Raw genomic sequence first — 16,496 nt, 5'->3', positions numbered from 1 at the left:
AACCGTTGAGGATGATGGTTTGATGCGTTGCGACTTACGCAAACAACGACAGCGCGGCCGTTGCGCCCTACGCTTTAAAAAAAGGTTTACACCCTTTGCGTTGTATTTTGTCCCCAAACAATGATCGCCATCTGTCTTGCCCGCATTTCCTTTCATTAACGCTGCGAGCTCGGTACTTCCTACACTCTAAAAAAAGTTTGCACCCTTTGGGGTGCATATCTGCCGCACAACGATAATCGTCTGCCTTGATGCGTTTGCTTTCTTTAACGCTGCGAGCCGGGTACTTTCCAGTAACGAATGACATGCGCGTTATCATCATGACAGCGTTCCCGACAGGAAAGTAGCGGGCGCGGCGTTTTCAAGAAGAAACGCATCAAGGCAGATGACGATTATCGTTGTGTGGCAGATATACACCCCAAAGGGTGCAAACTTTTTTTAGAGTGTAGTCACGAACGGCTTGCGCATTATCAGCTTTACACAGCATCCTCGGCAGGAAAGTAGCGAGTGCCGAGTTTTCAAGAGAGGAAACGCATGCAAGGCAGATTACGATTATTGTTTGGGGACAAGATAGGCCCCAAAGGGTGTAAAGTCTTTTTACACTCTTAAAGCGGTTGACCCTTTGGGGTGTATATTTGCTCCACAACAATAATCGTCATCGGCCTTGCTTGCGTTTCCTTTCTTGAAAACTCGGCTTTCCTGTCGAGAATGCTGCGTCACACTGATAGCGCGCATGCCGTTCGTGACATGGGAAGTACCGGGCTCGCAGCGTTAAAGAAAGGAAACTCGGGCAAGACAGATGACGATTAACGTTGTGGGAAAAGATAAACCTCAAAGGGTGTAATTTTTAAAGAGTGTAAAGTGCTCTCTAAACAGTTTACACCCTTTGGGTGTATATTTGCCACATCCTACACTCTTAGAAAAATGTACACCCTTTTGGGTTCAACTTGTCCCACAACGATAATCGTCATCCGTCTTGCCCGCGTTTCCTTTCACTAACGCGGCGAGCCCGGTACTTCCCAGTCACGAACGGCGCCGCGTTATCAGTGTGATGCAGCATTCTCGACAGGAAAGTAGCGAGCGCCGAGTTTTCAGGAAAGGAAACGCAAGCAAGGCAGATGACGATTATTGTTGTGGGACAAATTTACACCCCAAAGGGTGCAAACGTTCTAAGAGTAAGAAAAGTTTACACCCTTTGGAGTGTATATTTGCCACACAACGATAATCGTCATCTGTCTTGCCCGCATTTCCTTGAAAACGCTGCGCTCGTTACTTTCCTGTCGGGAATTGCTATGTCATGCTGATAACGCGCATGCCGTTCGTTACTGGAAAGTACCTGGCCCGCCGCGTTAAAGAAAGGAAATGTGAACAAGACAGATGACGATTATCGTTTTGTGGCAAAAGGGTGTAATTTGCTTAAGAGTGTGTGTACGCATTACCGACGACGGGCGAGAGCCTTGCCGTGGAATGTGCCGACGCGTGCACCATACAGACTGGACAGCATCGTTCTCGCCACCGTATACGTTCATCCCGGAAGGTCAAAGAGGGACCTTGAAGACTTTATGATCGACACATTTGGGTGGATCCTCCCGATGGACCCCCATACCATCGTCATTGTGGATGACTACATACATACATACATACATACATACATACATACATACATGTCATCATCATCATCAGCCTGGTTACGCCCACTGCAGGGCAAAGGCCTCTCCCATACTTCTCCAACAACCCCGGTCATGTACTAATTGTGGCCATGCCATGCCTGCAAACTTCTTAATCTCATCTGCCCACCTAACTTTCTGCCGCCCCCTGCTACGCTTCCCTTCCCTTGGGATCCAGTCCGTAACCCTTAATGACCATCGGTTATCTTCCCTCCTCATTACATGTCCTGCCCATGCCCATTTCTTTTTCTTGATTTCAACTAAGATGTCATTAACTCGCGTTTGTTCCCTCACCCAATCTGCTCTTTTCTTATCCTTTAACGTTACACCTATCATTCTTCTTTCCATAGCTCGTTGCGTCGTCCTCAATTTGAGTAGAACCCTTTTCGTAAGCCTCCAGGTTTCTGCCCCGTAGGTGAGTACTGGTAAGACACAGCTATTATATACTTTTCTCTTGAGGGATAATGGCAACCTGCTGTTCATGATCTGAGAATGCCTGCCAAACGCACCCCAGCCCATTCTTATTCTTCTGATTATTTCCGTCTCATGATCCGGATCCGCCGTCACTACCTGCCCTAAGTAGATGTATTCCCTTACGACTTCCAGTGCCTCGCTGCCTATTGTAAATTGCTGTTCTCTTCCGAGACTGTTAAGCATTACTTTAGTTTTCTGCAGATTAATTTTTAGACCCACGCTTCTGCTTTGCCTCTCCAGGTCAGTGAGCATGCATTGCAATTGGTCCCCTGAGTTACTAAGCAAGGCAATATCATCAGCGAATCGCAAGTTAGTAAGGTATTCTCCATTAACTTTTATCCCCAATTCTACCCAATCCAGGTCTCTGAATACCGCCTGTAAACACGCTGTGAATAGCATTGGAGATATCGTATCTCCTTGCCTGACGCCTTTCTTTATTGGGATTTTGTTGCTTGCTTTATGGAGGACTACGGTGGCTGTGGAGCCGCTATAGATATCTTTCAGTATTTTTACATACGGCTCGTCTACACCCTGATTCCGTAATGCCTCTATGACTGCTGAGGTTTCGACAGAATCAAACGCTTTCTCGTAATCAATGAAAGCTATATATAAGGGTTGGTTATATTCCGCACATTTCTCTATCACCTGATTGATAGTGTTAATATGTTCTATTGTTGAGTAGCCTTTACGGAATCCTGCCTGGTCCTTTACTTGACAGAAGTCTAAGGTGTTCCTGATTCTATTTGCGATTACCTTAGTAAATAGTTTGTAGGCAACGGACAGTAAGCTGATCGGTCCTATGCTTGACAGAAGTCTAAGGTGTTCCTGATTCTATTTGCGATTACCTTAGTAAATAGTTTGTAGGCAACGGACAGTAAGCTGATCGGTCTATAATTTTCAAGTCTTTGGCGTCCCCTTTCTTATGGATTAGGATTATGTTAGCGTTCTTCCAAGATTCCGGTACGCTCGAGGTCATGAGGCATTGCGTATACAGGGTGGCCAGTTTCTCTAGAACAATCTGTCCACCATCCTTCAACAAATCTGTTGTTACCTGATCCTCCCCAGCTGCCTTCCCCCTTTGCATATCTCCCAAGGCTTTCTTTACTTCTTCCGGCGTTACCTTTTGGATTTCGAATTCCTCTGGACTAATTTCTCTTCCATTATCGTCGAGGGTGCCACTGGTACTGTATAAATCTCTATAGAAATGCTCAGCCACTTGAACTATCTCATCCATATTAGTAATGATATTGCCGGCTTTGTCTCTTAACGCATACATTTGATTCTTGCCAATTCCTAGTTTCTTCACTGTTTTTAGGCTTCCTCCGTTCCTGAGAGCATGTTCAATTCTATCCATATTATACTTCCTTATGTCAGCTGTCTTACGCTTGTTGATTAACTTCGAAAGTTCTGCCAGTTCTATTCTAGCTTTAGGGTTAGATGCTTTCATACATTGGCGTTTCTTGATCAGATCTTTCGTCTCCTGCGATAGTTTGCTGGTATCCTGCCTAACGGAGTTACCACCGACTTCCATTGCACACTCCGTAATGATGCCCACAAAATTGTCGTTCATTGCTTCAACACTAAGGTCCTCTTCCGGAGTTAAAGCCGAATACCTGTTCTGTAGCTTGATCTGGAATTCCTCTATTTTCCCTCTTACCGCTAACTCATTAATCGGCTTCTTATGTACCAGTTTCTTCCGTTCCCTCCTCAGGTCTAGGCTAATTCGAGTTCTTACCATCCTGTGGTCACTGCAGCGCACTTTGCCGAGCACGTCCACATCTTGTATGATGCCAGGGTTAGCGCAGAGTATAAAGTCTATTTCACTTCTAGTCTCGCCGTTCGGGCTCCTCCAGGTCCACTTTCGGCTGTCCCGCTTGCGGAAGAAGGTATTCATTATCCTCGTATTATTCTGTTCCGCAAACCATACTAATAACTCTCCCCTGTTATTCCTAGTGCCTATGCCATATTCCCCCACCGCCTTGTCTCCAGCCTGCTCCTTGCCTGCCTTGGCATTAAAGTCGCCCATTAGTATAGTGTATTTAGTTTTCACTCTACCCATCGCCGATTCCACGTCTTCATAGAAGCTTTCGACTTCCTGGTCAACATGACTGGATGTAGGGGCGTAGACCTGTACAATCTTCATTTTGTACCTCTTATTAAGTTTCACAACAAGACCTGCCACCCTCTCGTTAATGCTATAGAATTCCTGTATGTTACCAGCTATATTCTTATTAATCAGGAATCCGTCTCCTAGTTCTCTCCGCTAAGCCCCGGAAGCACAGGACGTGCCCGCTTTTTAGCACTGTATAGGCTTCTTTCGGCCTCGTAACTTCACTGAGCCCTATTATATCCCATTTACTGCCCTCTAATTCCTCCAGTAGCACTGCTAGACTCGCCTCACTAGATAACGTTCTAGCGTTAAACGTTGCCAGGTTCATATTCCAATGGCGGCCTGTCCGGAGCCAGTGATTCTTAGCACCCTCTGCTGCGTCGCAGGTCTGACCGCCGCCGTGGTCAGTTGCTTCGCAGCTGCTGGGGACTGAGGGCCGGGGGTTTGATTGTTGTGTTCATATAGGAGGTTGTGGCCAAGTACTGCACCAGGGTGGCCAATCCTGCTCTGGTGAGGGAGTGCGACCGGTTCTGGTCACCGGGATCAGGCCACACTCCAGGCCTGTTTGTGCAATTTTATCAACACGCGGATTTTTTTTAATCCGGTGGAAAATTGCCGGCACCGGGATTCGAACCACGGATCTCTTGCACGCGAGGCGGGTGTTCTACCTCTACGCCACCGCTGCAGGCTCAAGATTCAAGATTCAAGAAAACCAGAAATGGCAAAGAAATACTTTTCAAGCGACAAAACAAGAAGTTAAAATTAACAAAAATTTTTTGCAGTTATGTATTCTTGGATATATGACGTATGTTTACATCACTTAGATTGTATTAAGTGTTGAGAGAAGACAGTAGGAGAGTGCTTGAAAGCCATAGTTTGTCCGAGGGCGTGGGACTTCCCAGTGTTCAGTGTATCGATTTAGGCGAAAAGAAGGATTCCGCTGCAAGTTCGCGATGTTTATGACATCATTAGTACCCTTAATCATGTCACGTTTAATAGAACACATAAGTTGATACTCGTAAAGGTGGACTATTCGTAAAATTTTAAACTTCCGGAATATATCACGCGTACGTACATTGTAAGGCAAGTGTGAAATAGCATGTAAGGCATTCTTTTGAAGTGAAACTACATCACCTAATGATTTCTTAGTACTATTTGACCAGACGAGGTTACAATAGCGCAGGTGAGAAGCAAATAGTGCGTTATAAACCAAACGTTTCTGTGGTATTGGTAGTAGCCTCTGGCATCTGCGCAACATACCTAACACTGTACTAAGTTTATTTCGTAAGTAATCGGTGTGGTGGTCCCATAGCATCAATTCATTAAAGATAACACCCAAAGTTTTTGCTGTAGCTGAAAGTTCTGTAGTTGTGTCACTGAGTGTGGGGCACTGGTTGAGATCACAAGGTATGGACTTCTCTCTAAAGAGAACCGCTTTTGTCTTTGAGCAGTTCAACTGGAGAGAATTTTTAACAGACCAGTTATATATTTTGTCAAGTATTTCATTTGCAAAATTCATGAGTTAATCCTGCTTAGTTCCTGAGAAGAATAAACTAGTGTCATCTGCGTAAATAATATAGTTAATCGAATCATCAATATTCACAATGTAATTTATATAAATGATAAATAGAAGTGGTCCCAATATTCTACCTTGAGGCACACCTTGCTTAATAAGTTTAAACGAAGATAATTTTCTATTTATTGATACGCATTGCTTGCTGTTGGTTATGTAACTTCTAATTAAATCTAAAACTATTCCGCGTGTACCACAACAGTTCATTTTTTTAATAGTGTTCCATGGTTAATTCTGTCAAAAGATTTTGAGAAATTAAGGAATACTCCCATGTTAGTTTCCTTGTCTCTATATTTTTCAAAATTAGTTCGTTTTGTTTAAGAAGAGCAGTTTCAGTCGAGCAGCCTGACCTGAAGCCATATTGACATGGTGTTAAAACAGAATACTTGTTAAAGAAGGCAGTCATCCTAAGGAGAATAATTTTTTCTAAACCTTTTGAAAACAGTGGAAGAATTGAGATTGGTCTATAGTTACTTAAATTTTCCCTTTCTCCGGCTTTGTACATCACAGCTACCCTTGCAATTTTCATCTGTTGAGGAAAAATGCTAGAGGTTAAGGAGATGTACTAAATATGAGTGAGGGAAGGGGTGAGCAGGTCAATAACAAAAAGAATTGGTTGTATTTTTAATCCGTGCACATCCTCACTTTTAGTTCGCCTAAAGTTTTTGAACACATTTAAAACTTCAGTGTCATCAGTCTCGCCAAGATGCAAAGAATGTATAAGGGGACTAGGCAAATACATCAAGGCATCTAGATCATAAGTGCTTTCAACTAGAGACAAAGTAATCATTAAATCTGTTGGCGAGCGCTTCATCCTTAAGAACCTCATTACCAACCTTGAGCTCTTTAATAGTACTGGCGGGTCTTCTCGTGCACAATGCAAAAAATGCTCGTGTCTAGTATAAACGACTGCCATCAGCAGTCAGTGCGCCGTTCACGTAACGCCCTCTGTTATTTTTTTAATTATTATTTTGTGACCACGTTTAGTGCGGACTGCTGGTATACCAAGCGCTCTCTATCTCATCTTTCTATTCCCTCTTTCTCGTCCCATAGAGCATAGTAGCCAACCAGACGCATTTTTGGTTAACATCCCTGCCTTCTGTCTTTCTTTCCTCCTCCTCCTCCTTCTTCTGCGAAGAATTCAAGCAATGTTAAAAATCGCCTCTGGCAGAGGATAGCACAATTCTAGTCCTTGAGCTGGTCTACTCGAAGAGGCGGACATTACTTGCACGAGAATACGAAATGCATAATCGACTAATTAACGAAAATATTACAATTATGTTTTGAACTAATTACCTTTTCTCATATTACAATTGACAAATTGTAACTTGTGAGACTGCAAGGCATATGCACTTGAAAACAATTCTGTGGATGACACAATTTTCGAGAGAGAGAGAGAAACAACTTTATTGGAATTATGATTGTGCTTGGTTCCTGCGGGTGGAGCCCCTCTTCCAGGGCCCCACTGGCTACTGTGGCTCGCCGGGCCTGGTCGAGGGTCGCCAATTGGCTTCCCAAGTCCCGTTCGGAGAGTCGCGCCTCCCACGACCAATTGCTGGGTGTGTCGTTAAGTAGCGGCGAGATAGCGTCTGCCGGACGTTGCGTGCACTGGTAAGTTATGTGTTCAAGTGGGGTGGTGCCGCACCACGGACATCTGTCGCCGCGTTCATCGGGAAAAATTTTGTGGAGTCTGTGTAAGTGTGAGTGGGTGTTTGTTGGTATTCGACGCCAGTCCCTCGCCTGTCGCCGGTTGAGCTTGGGGTGAGGTCGAGCTTCGGTTCTTCTTTCCAGTCGCTAGGTTTCAAGTATTTCTCTAGGTGTGCCGCCGGGTTTCTCAGGGGCGTCCGTTCGAGCGGTATATGTATCGCGGCTCGGCCTGTTATACCTCGATCTAGGCGATCCGCCCGATCGTTGCCTTCCACACTGGTGTGCGCCGGACACCAGCAGGTTATGCCGTGGTCCATTTGGAGGCTCGGTCCCAGTATGCGAAGGACCCCGGCTGGTAGAACTCCCCAAAGGAAGAGTCGGCAGGCGTCTTGCGAGTATGCGAGTATATAAGCTGACTGGCTCCTGGCCTCAGCGTCTCGGGTGTCCAGGGCTATGGCTGCAGATTCTGCCGTGGTGCTTGATGTCGTGCGTATATGGACGCTGCTACGGTCGGTCTCCCCCGGTTCGTCACGACCGCCGCATAAGTGGGAGTCGTCGTCTCACCTCGGTGGTGTAAGCCCGCATCAGTAAAGTAGGTGTCTGCGTCGTCCTGCCTTTTTCGCAGGATGGCTACTTGGGCTTGTCGCCGTTCCGCATGGTAGTAAAGGTTCATGTAACGTCGGATGGGGTCCACGTGGATTATTCCTCGTAGGTCAGGCGGCATAAGTGTCGTTTTGTCTCCGCAGAAATGTGGCGATAGGGGTAGCGTAGTCGTGTTAGCACAGAGCGCCCCTGGGGTGTTGCGTTGAGTCTTTCGCGCTGGGCCATGAATGTTGCCGCGGCGAGTTCTTCGTATGTGTTCGCCATGCCCAGCTCGCTGAGGCGGTCTGTGCTCATGTTTCCGAGCAGGCCGACTGCCGCCTTGCAGACGATCCGGATAAGTCTATTTGCTTGCTCGATATCGGTTTGTTGGGCGGCTTGGAAGGGGAGAGCGTAGGTGATTCTGCTTATGACAAAGACCTGCACTATAGTTTCATAGTGTCTGTCTCCGTCATTCCTTCTCTGCTACGTGCGATTGTGTTAATGAGGCTAGTAACACTGCGCACCGTGCGCTTGAGTTTGGATAGGGCGATGCCAGCACTGCCCGTTTCTTGCATATGCATTCCGAACACTCTTAGCTGTTGGACTTTTCAGATGGGTTCGCCGTCGAGAAGTAGTTGTAGTGGCGGAGCTCTGTTGGCTTGGGTTCTGGTGGTTGAATATGTATGTAATCTTACTTGATCTCGGCGCATTTCATGCCAGCATGTTTTATGTATGTTTCGACCGTGTCTAGGGCTCATTGAAGTGTGTCCTGTCTGTCCCCGTATGAGCCTTAGGTGGTCCAGAGCGTAATGTCGTCGTTGCCACGCCGAGGTCTTTGTCTTCCTGTAACTGTAGGGTGAGTTTGAGCATTCCAATGTTGAATAGGAACGGAGACAATATTGCACCCTGAGGCGTGTCGCGGTCGGGCAATTCATATGGGAGTGACCGTGACGCTCCGAGCGCAATTGTCACAGCGCGCTCACGCAGAAAGTCCTGAATGTAATGGAAGATTCTTTCTCCGCACCCGACGTCCTCAAGGCCCTCTAGTATGGTAGAGTGAGATATGGTGTCCAAGGCCTTTTGGACGTCAAGGGCCAGCAGGATTCTGTCTAGGCTGCCTGGGGGAGGGCCGATGACTTCGTCTTTCTGCAGGAGGAAGACGTCCTGTGCAGAGGCTACCCTGCGAAAGTCGAACATCGAGTCCGGAAGAAGGTTCTTACGCTCGAGGTGTGATTTTCTAGCTGTGTATGCACGACTCTTTCAAAAAGCTTGCCCACGCACGATATGTTAATGAGATGAGCCACAGCTGTCCGATCGCGTGCGGCTTGCCAGGTTTTGGGATCATGATGACGTTGGCAGATTTCCATGGCGGTGGTACCCGACCTCCCTTCCTCCAGACCTGACCGTTGAACAGATGCATAAGCTGCTCAGTGGCCGTGTCACTGAGATTTCGGAGCATAGAATTGCTGACGCGGTTTGGTCCTGGTGCCGTGTTCTTTCTTCAAGTCTGCGCAGCTGCGTAAACTTCCGCGAAGGTGATGGGGGCGTCCAGATCTTCGTAGGCTTCCCCATGGTATTCTTTAGGTGCTGTTCTAGGTGTTTGAGCCTCACCGGTGTAAGTGGTCTTAAGTTGTTGCAACAGCTCAGTCTCCGTCCCTTGGTACTCTCCGATGAGTCGCCGCATGGCATTAGACGTCTCCGTGCACGTACTGGTCGGATCCAGCATGCATCGCAGTATGGCCCATGTCTTCTTGGTGCTCAGTGTACCTCTGAGGGAGTCACAGAAGCTGTGCCAGTTGCTGTTATTGAGTGTTTGAGCGTAGGTGTTTGCTTCTACCGCCAATTGGTCGATTCGTCGCCTTAGCTTGCGGTTGTGGCGCTGTCTTTTCCACCTCTTGCTAAGACTTCTACGAGCTTCCCAGAGGTGGGCTAGGTGGTTATCTATAGCTGCCGTGTCCGATGTGGTTTGGAACTCCCTAGTGGTGGCAGTATAGAGTTCCCGTAGGAAGTTACTCCATCCTTCTGCTGTAGTGGGTGTCGAAGGGGCTGTCTGCTGGCGTTCTCGATATTTCTTCCAGTCCGTCAGCCTGGCTGTCCCTAAGGGTAGGCAGACCTTTGCCGTGTTCACCGTCGTGCATAGGATGTAGTGGTCACCGCCCAAGTTTTCGTCGAGGTTACTCCAGGTAACACCGTTGTCATCGTTGATAAAGGTAAGATCGGGCGTAGTGTCCCGAGCTACGTTGTTACCCATCCTTGTAGGAACTCCCGGGTGTGTAAGCAGCAGTAACTCGTGGGCCTGGGTGACGCGGAGTAGATTGATTCCTTTGCTTGTATCTCGCTTGTGCCCCACTCGGTGTGCCATGCATTGAAATCGCCAAGGAGAATCAATTGGTCCCTCTGTGAAAGCAGTGTCGACGCGCAGTTCAGGATTGTCAAGAAGTCGGCGCCGCGTTCACTAGGTGGACTGCACACGTGCACCAATATACATTTAAGTCATCCTTTATTGACCGGCCAAATGGTGACTATTTGATGATGTGTTTCGGCCCCCGGTGTTACGGTCGCGGTTATGGCTAAGCCCTTCCTTGCCAGGGTCGCTACAGCTGGGTGATTTGGGTCGACGTAAAGGCAGTAACCCCGGATGGGTTTCGGTGTTTTGCCAACCTCTTGTAGGCAAACGAGGTCGGGTGGGGCTAGCGCCACTTTGGTGTATTGTGTGAGTGTAGCGTGCTTGTTATGTAGTGAGCGACAGTTCCACTGCCAAATAGCAAGATTCTCTTGTTGTCAGGGTAATCTGTAAGCCATGCTGTAAAGTACGCAAAGTTGTTTCCTCAGTGTCCGTGGTTACAATGTATTTGACATTCGGCTTATCGTCGCCGATGTTGGGTTGTCGCTTGTGGGTCCTCTTAACCCCTTGGAGAGACTCATCCATGCACGTACTGTTTGAGCTCTTGGAACTCCTTGTACATGGGTAATTGTATATGTGTCTTTATATGTTGTTGCAGTTCCTCTTTCGTCTGTGGTAACATGTCTCCCATTTTCTGTGTGAGCGTTGTTTGCAGCTCAGCGAAGAGTGTCGCAGGTGATATGGGGGAATGTGGTGAGTTCTGTAGAGGGACCTTCGTGTATTGGAGATGTTGTGGGTGTTGTTGCTGTTGTGTGGATAGTTGGAGTTTCTGTGGTCCCATCTGTGCTGTCAGCGATTCCACCTGGCGTTTTAGTATCAGTTTATGTTTGGTGCTATCTAAGTTAAGTTTCAGTTATTTGTTTTCCGCGAGAACGCGCTTATATTCTTCACTCTGTGTGATGGATTTGGTTGTGGAGGACGCGACTACCGCCCTTCTTACCTGTGTCAGTGTATTCGGAGGGTTCCAAGCACCGTGCGGGGGTATGGGCAGCTCTGCTGGCTTCTTTACCGGAGTCCGGGAGCGCGCACGATTCTGCTTCAATTCGTCTGTATTGGGTAGAGGAGGGGTGGTGAGCTGCGGAGATCTTAAGCGGGACCTGCTTCCAGTTGCTATGCTGCGTCCTGTCTTTCCTTTATAGTATTCTTCTTCATCCTCCGAGGAGAACCACCGTGCATGTTTGACCGCCTGCTGTAGAGAGGTTCGAGGTGTACGCGTAGGTAATTGTTTCAGTCGTTTGTTGCAGCTTCGATAACCGGTGGGATGAGCGCCCCCGCACGAGGCACACTTAGGTTCACACGGGTGCCTGTCGGTTGGATTTTCAAGTCCACATAGTTTGCAGATGCGGCGGTCCGGGTTGGGACATACATTCGTGCGGTGCATCCTTTGTCACGGCAGATCTTGCAGACTTGAACTGTGGCGCGGAAGGGGTGGCACAAAAGTTCCCCTCCGTAGTAGTAGACCGTCTTGGGTAGTATATGAGCCCGTTAAAGGTCAGGGCGCCGCTCTTGGTGTCACCTATAATAATAATAATAATAATAATAATAATAATAATAATAATAATAATAATAATAATAATAATAATAATGCTACTGGGCGAGATCCGGAACCCCTTTGAGGGCACTCATTACCTTCAGTCCCTGCATTATTTTGAGATTTTATATAGTTGTAAGAAATAAACTTAAATTCAAATAATTGTGGGGGCCTCCATGGTTCACCATGTGTGATTGATAAACGGGTCTATGTTTGTTAAATATAAATACGACTTACAGAAGCATTTTGAGGCTCGTTCAATTATTGTAATAGTAATTGGCAATATATATATATATATATATATATATATATATATATATATATATATATATATATATATATATATATATATATATATGCAGACAGAGAGAGAGAGAAGGATAAAGGTCAGACTGCAGTTTGCCCCCCCCCCCACTCGAGAAATGGTTGGTATGCCACTGCAAATTGCGTTTGAGTTTTGCGTCGGGCACGCTATTTCACTGATTTAGCGGGCTCGGGCTCCAAAAGCTGCCCCGAAAGATTTGCGCAAACAAACATGGCGGCACCCATCGAAGCGCCGGCTCTAACCTATAGCACCAAACTGTGATCGATTCGTGTTAACGCGTGAAGTTCGCAAGCTAGGAGAAGTGACTACGGCTATCGCTTTCTCTCAACTATATATATATATATATATATATATATATATATATATATATATATATATATATATATATATATATATATATATATATATATATATATATATATATATATAGCGTGTGTCTTAAATATTGATTTATTAGACGCCGCTGATTCCAAATTCGATTGTCGATTGTATAGCTCGTAGGCCTAACACGGCTTAGCTTGGCTGGTGAAGGTTGGTGATTAAGTTGGTGAAAACGTTGGTGAAGGCACGTAAAGTTGGTTACTCTAAACTAAGCGCAACTAATAGCTTGCTGCTAATAGAATAACCTCCAAATTGTAATTAAACGCGAAAACACGAAATTCAAAATTACTCTTCTTATCATAAAATGGTGTACTCTATTTAATTATTTCAAATAGCTTTTGTTTGACGCCGTAGTGGCACTGTCAGCGCAAGACGCTATCAGCAAACGCAAAACCCTATTCTAACACTTTTTATCCTTGTGTGCCCCAACGCTGACACACGCAAAGCTCTTTGGCGCCCCAAACTTTTTGGGCCCCTATTCTAAAACTAATTATAACCCACAAACAAATGTCACGAAACAAAACACCGACAGCACATGGCTTTTTTCAACATTTCAATTTTTCTCAAATTTCAACATTAAGTGCTACACAATAACATAAACTTGAAAATGATGCAATTTTGTGGCGCGGCTGGGCACAACCTCCGGGATCGGCCCACGGAAGAGGCCGCGTTTCTACTAGAATGCTCGCCTTCGTGCGTAGGGTTCGCCGCCAGCGTTTCCCGGTAAACATTACGGTTACATAAGCTGCAGTTGCCGGCAAGCGTGAGAAGCAGTAAGGGATCTTTGAATGCTATGGCATTCCACTCTTAAAGGTGAAGCAAGCTTCAGCATCCTTCAATTTTTAAGCTGACAAGCGCAGTGCGTACAGTGCGTGCTAACGATCGTGCCTGCCAAGTATACATCCCTACGCCCCGCGGAAAGAGCTTAAATTTCAAACGAAATGTCGTTTGCCCTTCTTGCGGGTGCCGCGCACCCCGCCGTATAGAGTCCACGTACAGTCGCGTGCAATATGACTTGCAACACCCTTGTTCGTGGTCGAAGGGGCTCCGGGGCTGCGCGGCGGCTCTCACATGCGAAATAGTGGTTTAATGAAGACCACTAATTGAAGTTGTGTTTAGGTCTGGAACTTACCCTGTGTCTGTGCAGCCGTACAGTCTTGGAGCCCTTCGACCACGGGCACCGGTGTTGCAGGCCATATTGCACGTGACTGTATGTACATCGCGCAAGTGCGGCCACACACATGGTGTGACGAGACGTTCATTTGAGGGATCGCCAGCCGTTTGTGCGCAGGGGTGAGTAAGAGCGTGCGTGAGGGAGAAAATCTAGGGGCTTTTGCTCCTTGAATATATGACTCTGCCAAGGCAGTATCGGAGGAGGTTTCTTAGCGCGTGTTATATTCGCTTGTCCCCTAGACATGCCGGCATTGCCGAGTGCGGTGGAGTTTACGCTCCGCCGATGGCTGCTTGCGCCGTGAGGCAGTGTGCACGGACGCCCCATTTGGTGATCGCTGTGTCTGAAGGGGCAATTCAGGTTGTATAAGTCGCGGGTCGCTTTTTTCGTCGCGACGATATATTATGGTGGTCGGGATGGTCGTTGTAGCCTAACAGGAATGCTAGCTATAGAGCTGAGCGCAAAGCTCGGCGAGCTCGTATATTGTGGATACTTTTCTGCATGGGCTACTCGTAGCAATGGAGCAGTTGTTTACCTTAACCATTACGTTTTATATTAAATATAAGCTGCTCTTGTTTCAGCTAATGACACAGGGCTGTGCTGCCCATTGGCCCCGAGGCTGTAATTCAGCTGTCGTAACGGTTAGGTGAAAACAGTGTATATATCCTTTATATATGTATCCTTTATACGATACACGTAGTAGGGAAATTTGGAACGTAGAGACGTGTAGAACTACCTATGGACAGCAAATGATGAAAACTGCCAGAATTATTGAATTTTTGTCACAGACACGCTATACAGCTAGAACATACATCAAAACAGCAATTAAAATTGTTCTTTTCTGCCTCAGCTGTATTTCCCTGAACATTGTTCTCGTTTGTATAAATTGGTATGCATATCAAATTTCTGTTTGTCTTCTGACGTGCTTCCTGAACTCTTTTTTTCATTGTGAAATTTAGTGATGAATGTTCGTGATATACCATTATGGCAGATGTTAATAAGCCATTAATATTGTTGTGTGTACGGTGTTTACATATGTCTTCCAGCAGTGTCCTGTAAACATAATGTCATTACTACAGTTACTTGTTCACACGTTTGGGAATGTGCATGTTTATACGCCACAAAGATGCTTGTAGTTATAGGCATTATTTTTGTACAATCAAAGAGTATGTTTTTATTTCTTGTCGATAGCTGAACTGTCTGCCTTTATGGAATGTTTTTTTTTCTTCGGGGGGGGGGGGCGGGAACTAGTGAAGCTGTCTGTTTCAGCTTTTCTTCCCTATATATATATATATATATATATATATATATATATATATATATATATATATATATATATATATATATATATATATAGTGAGCGCATATGCGCGCCGCCTCCTATGTACATAAATAGTCAAACAGGGCTCTCACGGATTTGTTCTATTTTTTTTTTTAACACGGTGGTCCAATATCCATCTAGCGAGATATAAAGGGCTTTATTTGTGAAACTTCAATTGTTTTGTTTCAAGGGCTCTAATGAGGAATGCTCTAACCAATTTTAGCATTTGACATATTTTGTACATTGTATCATTCTCTCGCAATGCATTTTAATTCTCATAGTACACGTCATTAGTCATTGCCATAATCTTATACACGTACATATTACGCAATTTGCAGCGACTATTTTAGGACCCTTTACAACCACGTCACATCACCCGCCATGGTTGCTCAGTGGCTATGGTGTTGGGCTGCTGAGCACAAGGTCGCGGGATCGAATCCCGGCCACGGCGGCCGCATTTCGATGGGGGCGAAATGCGAAAACACCCGTGTGCTTAGATTTAGGTGCACGTTAAAGAACCCCAGGTGGTCAAAATTTCCGGAGTCCTCCACTACGGCGTGCCTCATAATCAGAAAGTGGTTTTGGCACGTAAAACCCCAAATATTATTATTATTATTAACCACGTCACATCAACTTCATAGAACTCATCACTGCACTACAAACTCGTTAAAACTGGCATAGAACTCTTTGGCCATACCTGGCCCTTGCACCACTAAACACCACACGTTCATTCAATCAACTGAACAGGGCAAAGCTTTACACAGATTGCGCGGGGATGCACCGCGTGCGACTTTGAAGGCCGTTAGCTTGACTTGAAGCGCCGCACAACAGCGCCTATCGTACCTTTGATGTCAATTAGTGGGTAAACAATGATGAACGTTCATTACGCACGCATCACACAAGCTTAGTTTGTCTATAGGGACCAGTGATAATATAACTAAGCTAGAAGTGCGATTGGCAATTAGTTTCCGGCGCTGCGATGGTTTCGGCGCTTCAGGCTGACGCAGCAGGGATACATAAAGCTGGCGTGTTAGTGTAGGAACTGGGGAGAGGCTGTTACCTTATGATGCAGCATAGATCCAGGCGTTGTGCTACCGACAACGCGGCGGCCGCGGGGCTCCGTGCTGGGTTCCTCTTTCTTTCTTCCTTCCTTCCTTTCTTTCTTTTTGGATGCGGTCATACGGAGCATGGTGCGCGCCGTTTGAATAACTTTTTCTTCTTGCCACCGTCGCCGCGAAAATGACCATAGGTCGGCAAAATGGTCGCAACGCCACTCGGATTCTATATATATATATATATATATATATATATAT

At 46.1% G+C, this 16,496-nt stretch overlaps 1 protein-coding gene across 2 annotated transcripts; it reads right to left on the bottom strand.

Annotated features, from left to right (window-relative positions):
• Positions 1–7,207: 7,207 nt before the first annotated feature.
• On the bottom strand, positions 7,208–16,455 carry LOC142582267 (uncharacterized). Of its 2 annotated transcripts, none has more exons than XM_075691757.1 (2): positions 16,244–16,455; positions 7,208–11,970 (listed from the first exon to the last, which is right to left on the bottom strand). In XM_075691757.1, the coding sequence occupies exon 2, from the start codon at positions 10,410–10,412 to the stop codon at positions 9,552–9,554; it is 861 nt and encodes a 286-aa protein (XP_075547872.1). In that variant the 5' UTR covers positions 10,413–11,970; positions 16,244–16,455; the 3' UTR covers positions 7,208–9,551. The 2 variants fall into 2 exon arrangements, with proteins under 2 accessions (XP_075547872.1, XP_075547882.1); XM_075691767.1 differs by lacking the exon at positions 16,244–16,455 and adding an exon at positions 15,504–15,769.
• Positions 16,456–16,496: the final 41 nt, after the last annotated feature.

The sequence above is a fragment of the Dermacentor variabilis genome, chromosome 1 (assembly GCF_050947875.1).
Source record: "Dermacentor variabilis isolate Ectoservices chromosome 1, ASM5094787v1, whole genome shotgun sequence".
In the NCBI taxonomy this organism is placed as follows: Eukaryota; Metazoa; Arthropoda; class Arachnida; order Ixodida; family Ixodidae; genus Dermacentor; species Dermacentor variabilis.
This window is presented reverse-complemented; position numbering and strand designations above follow the sequence as displayed.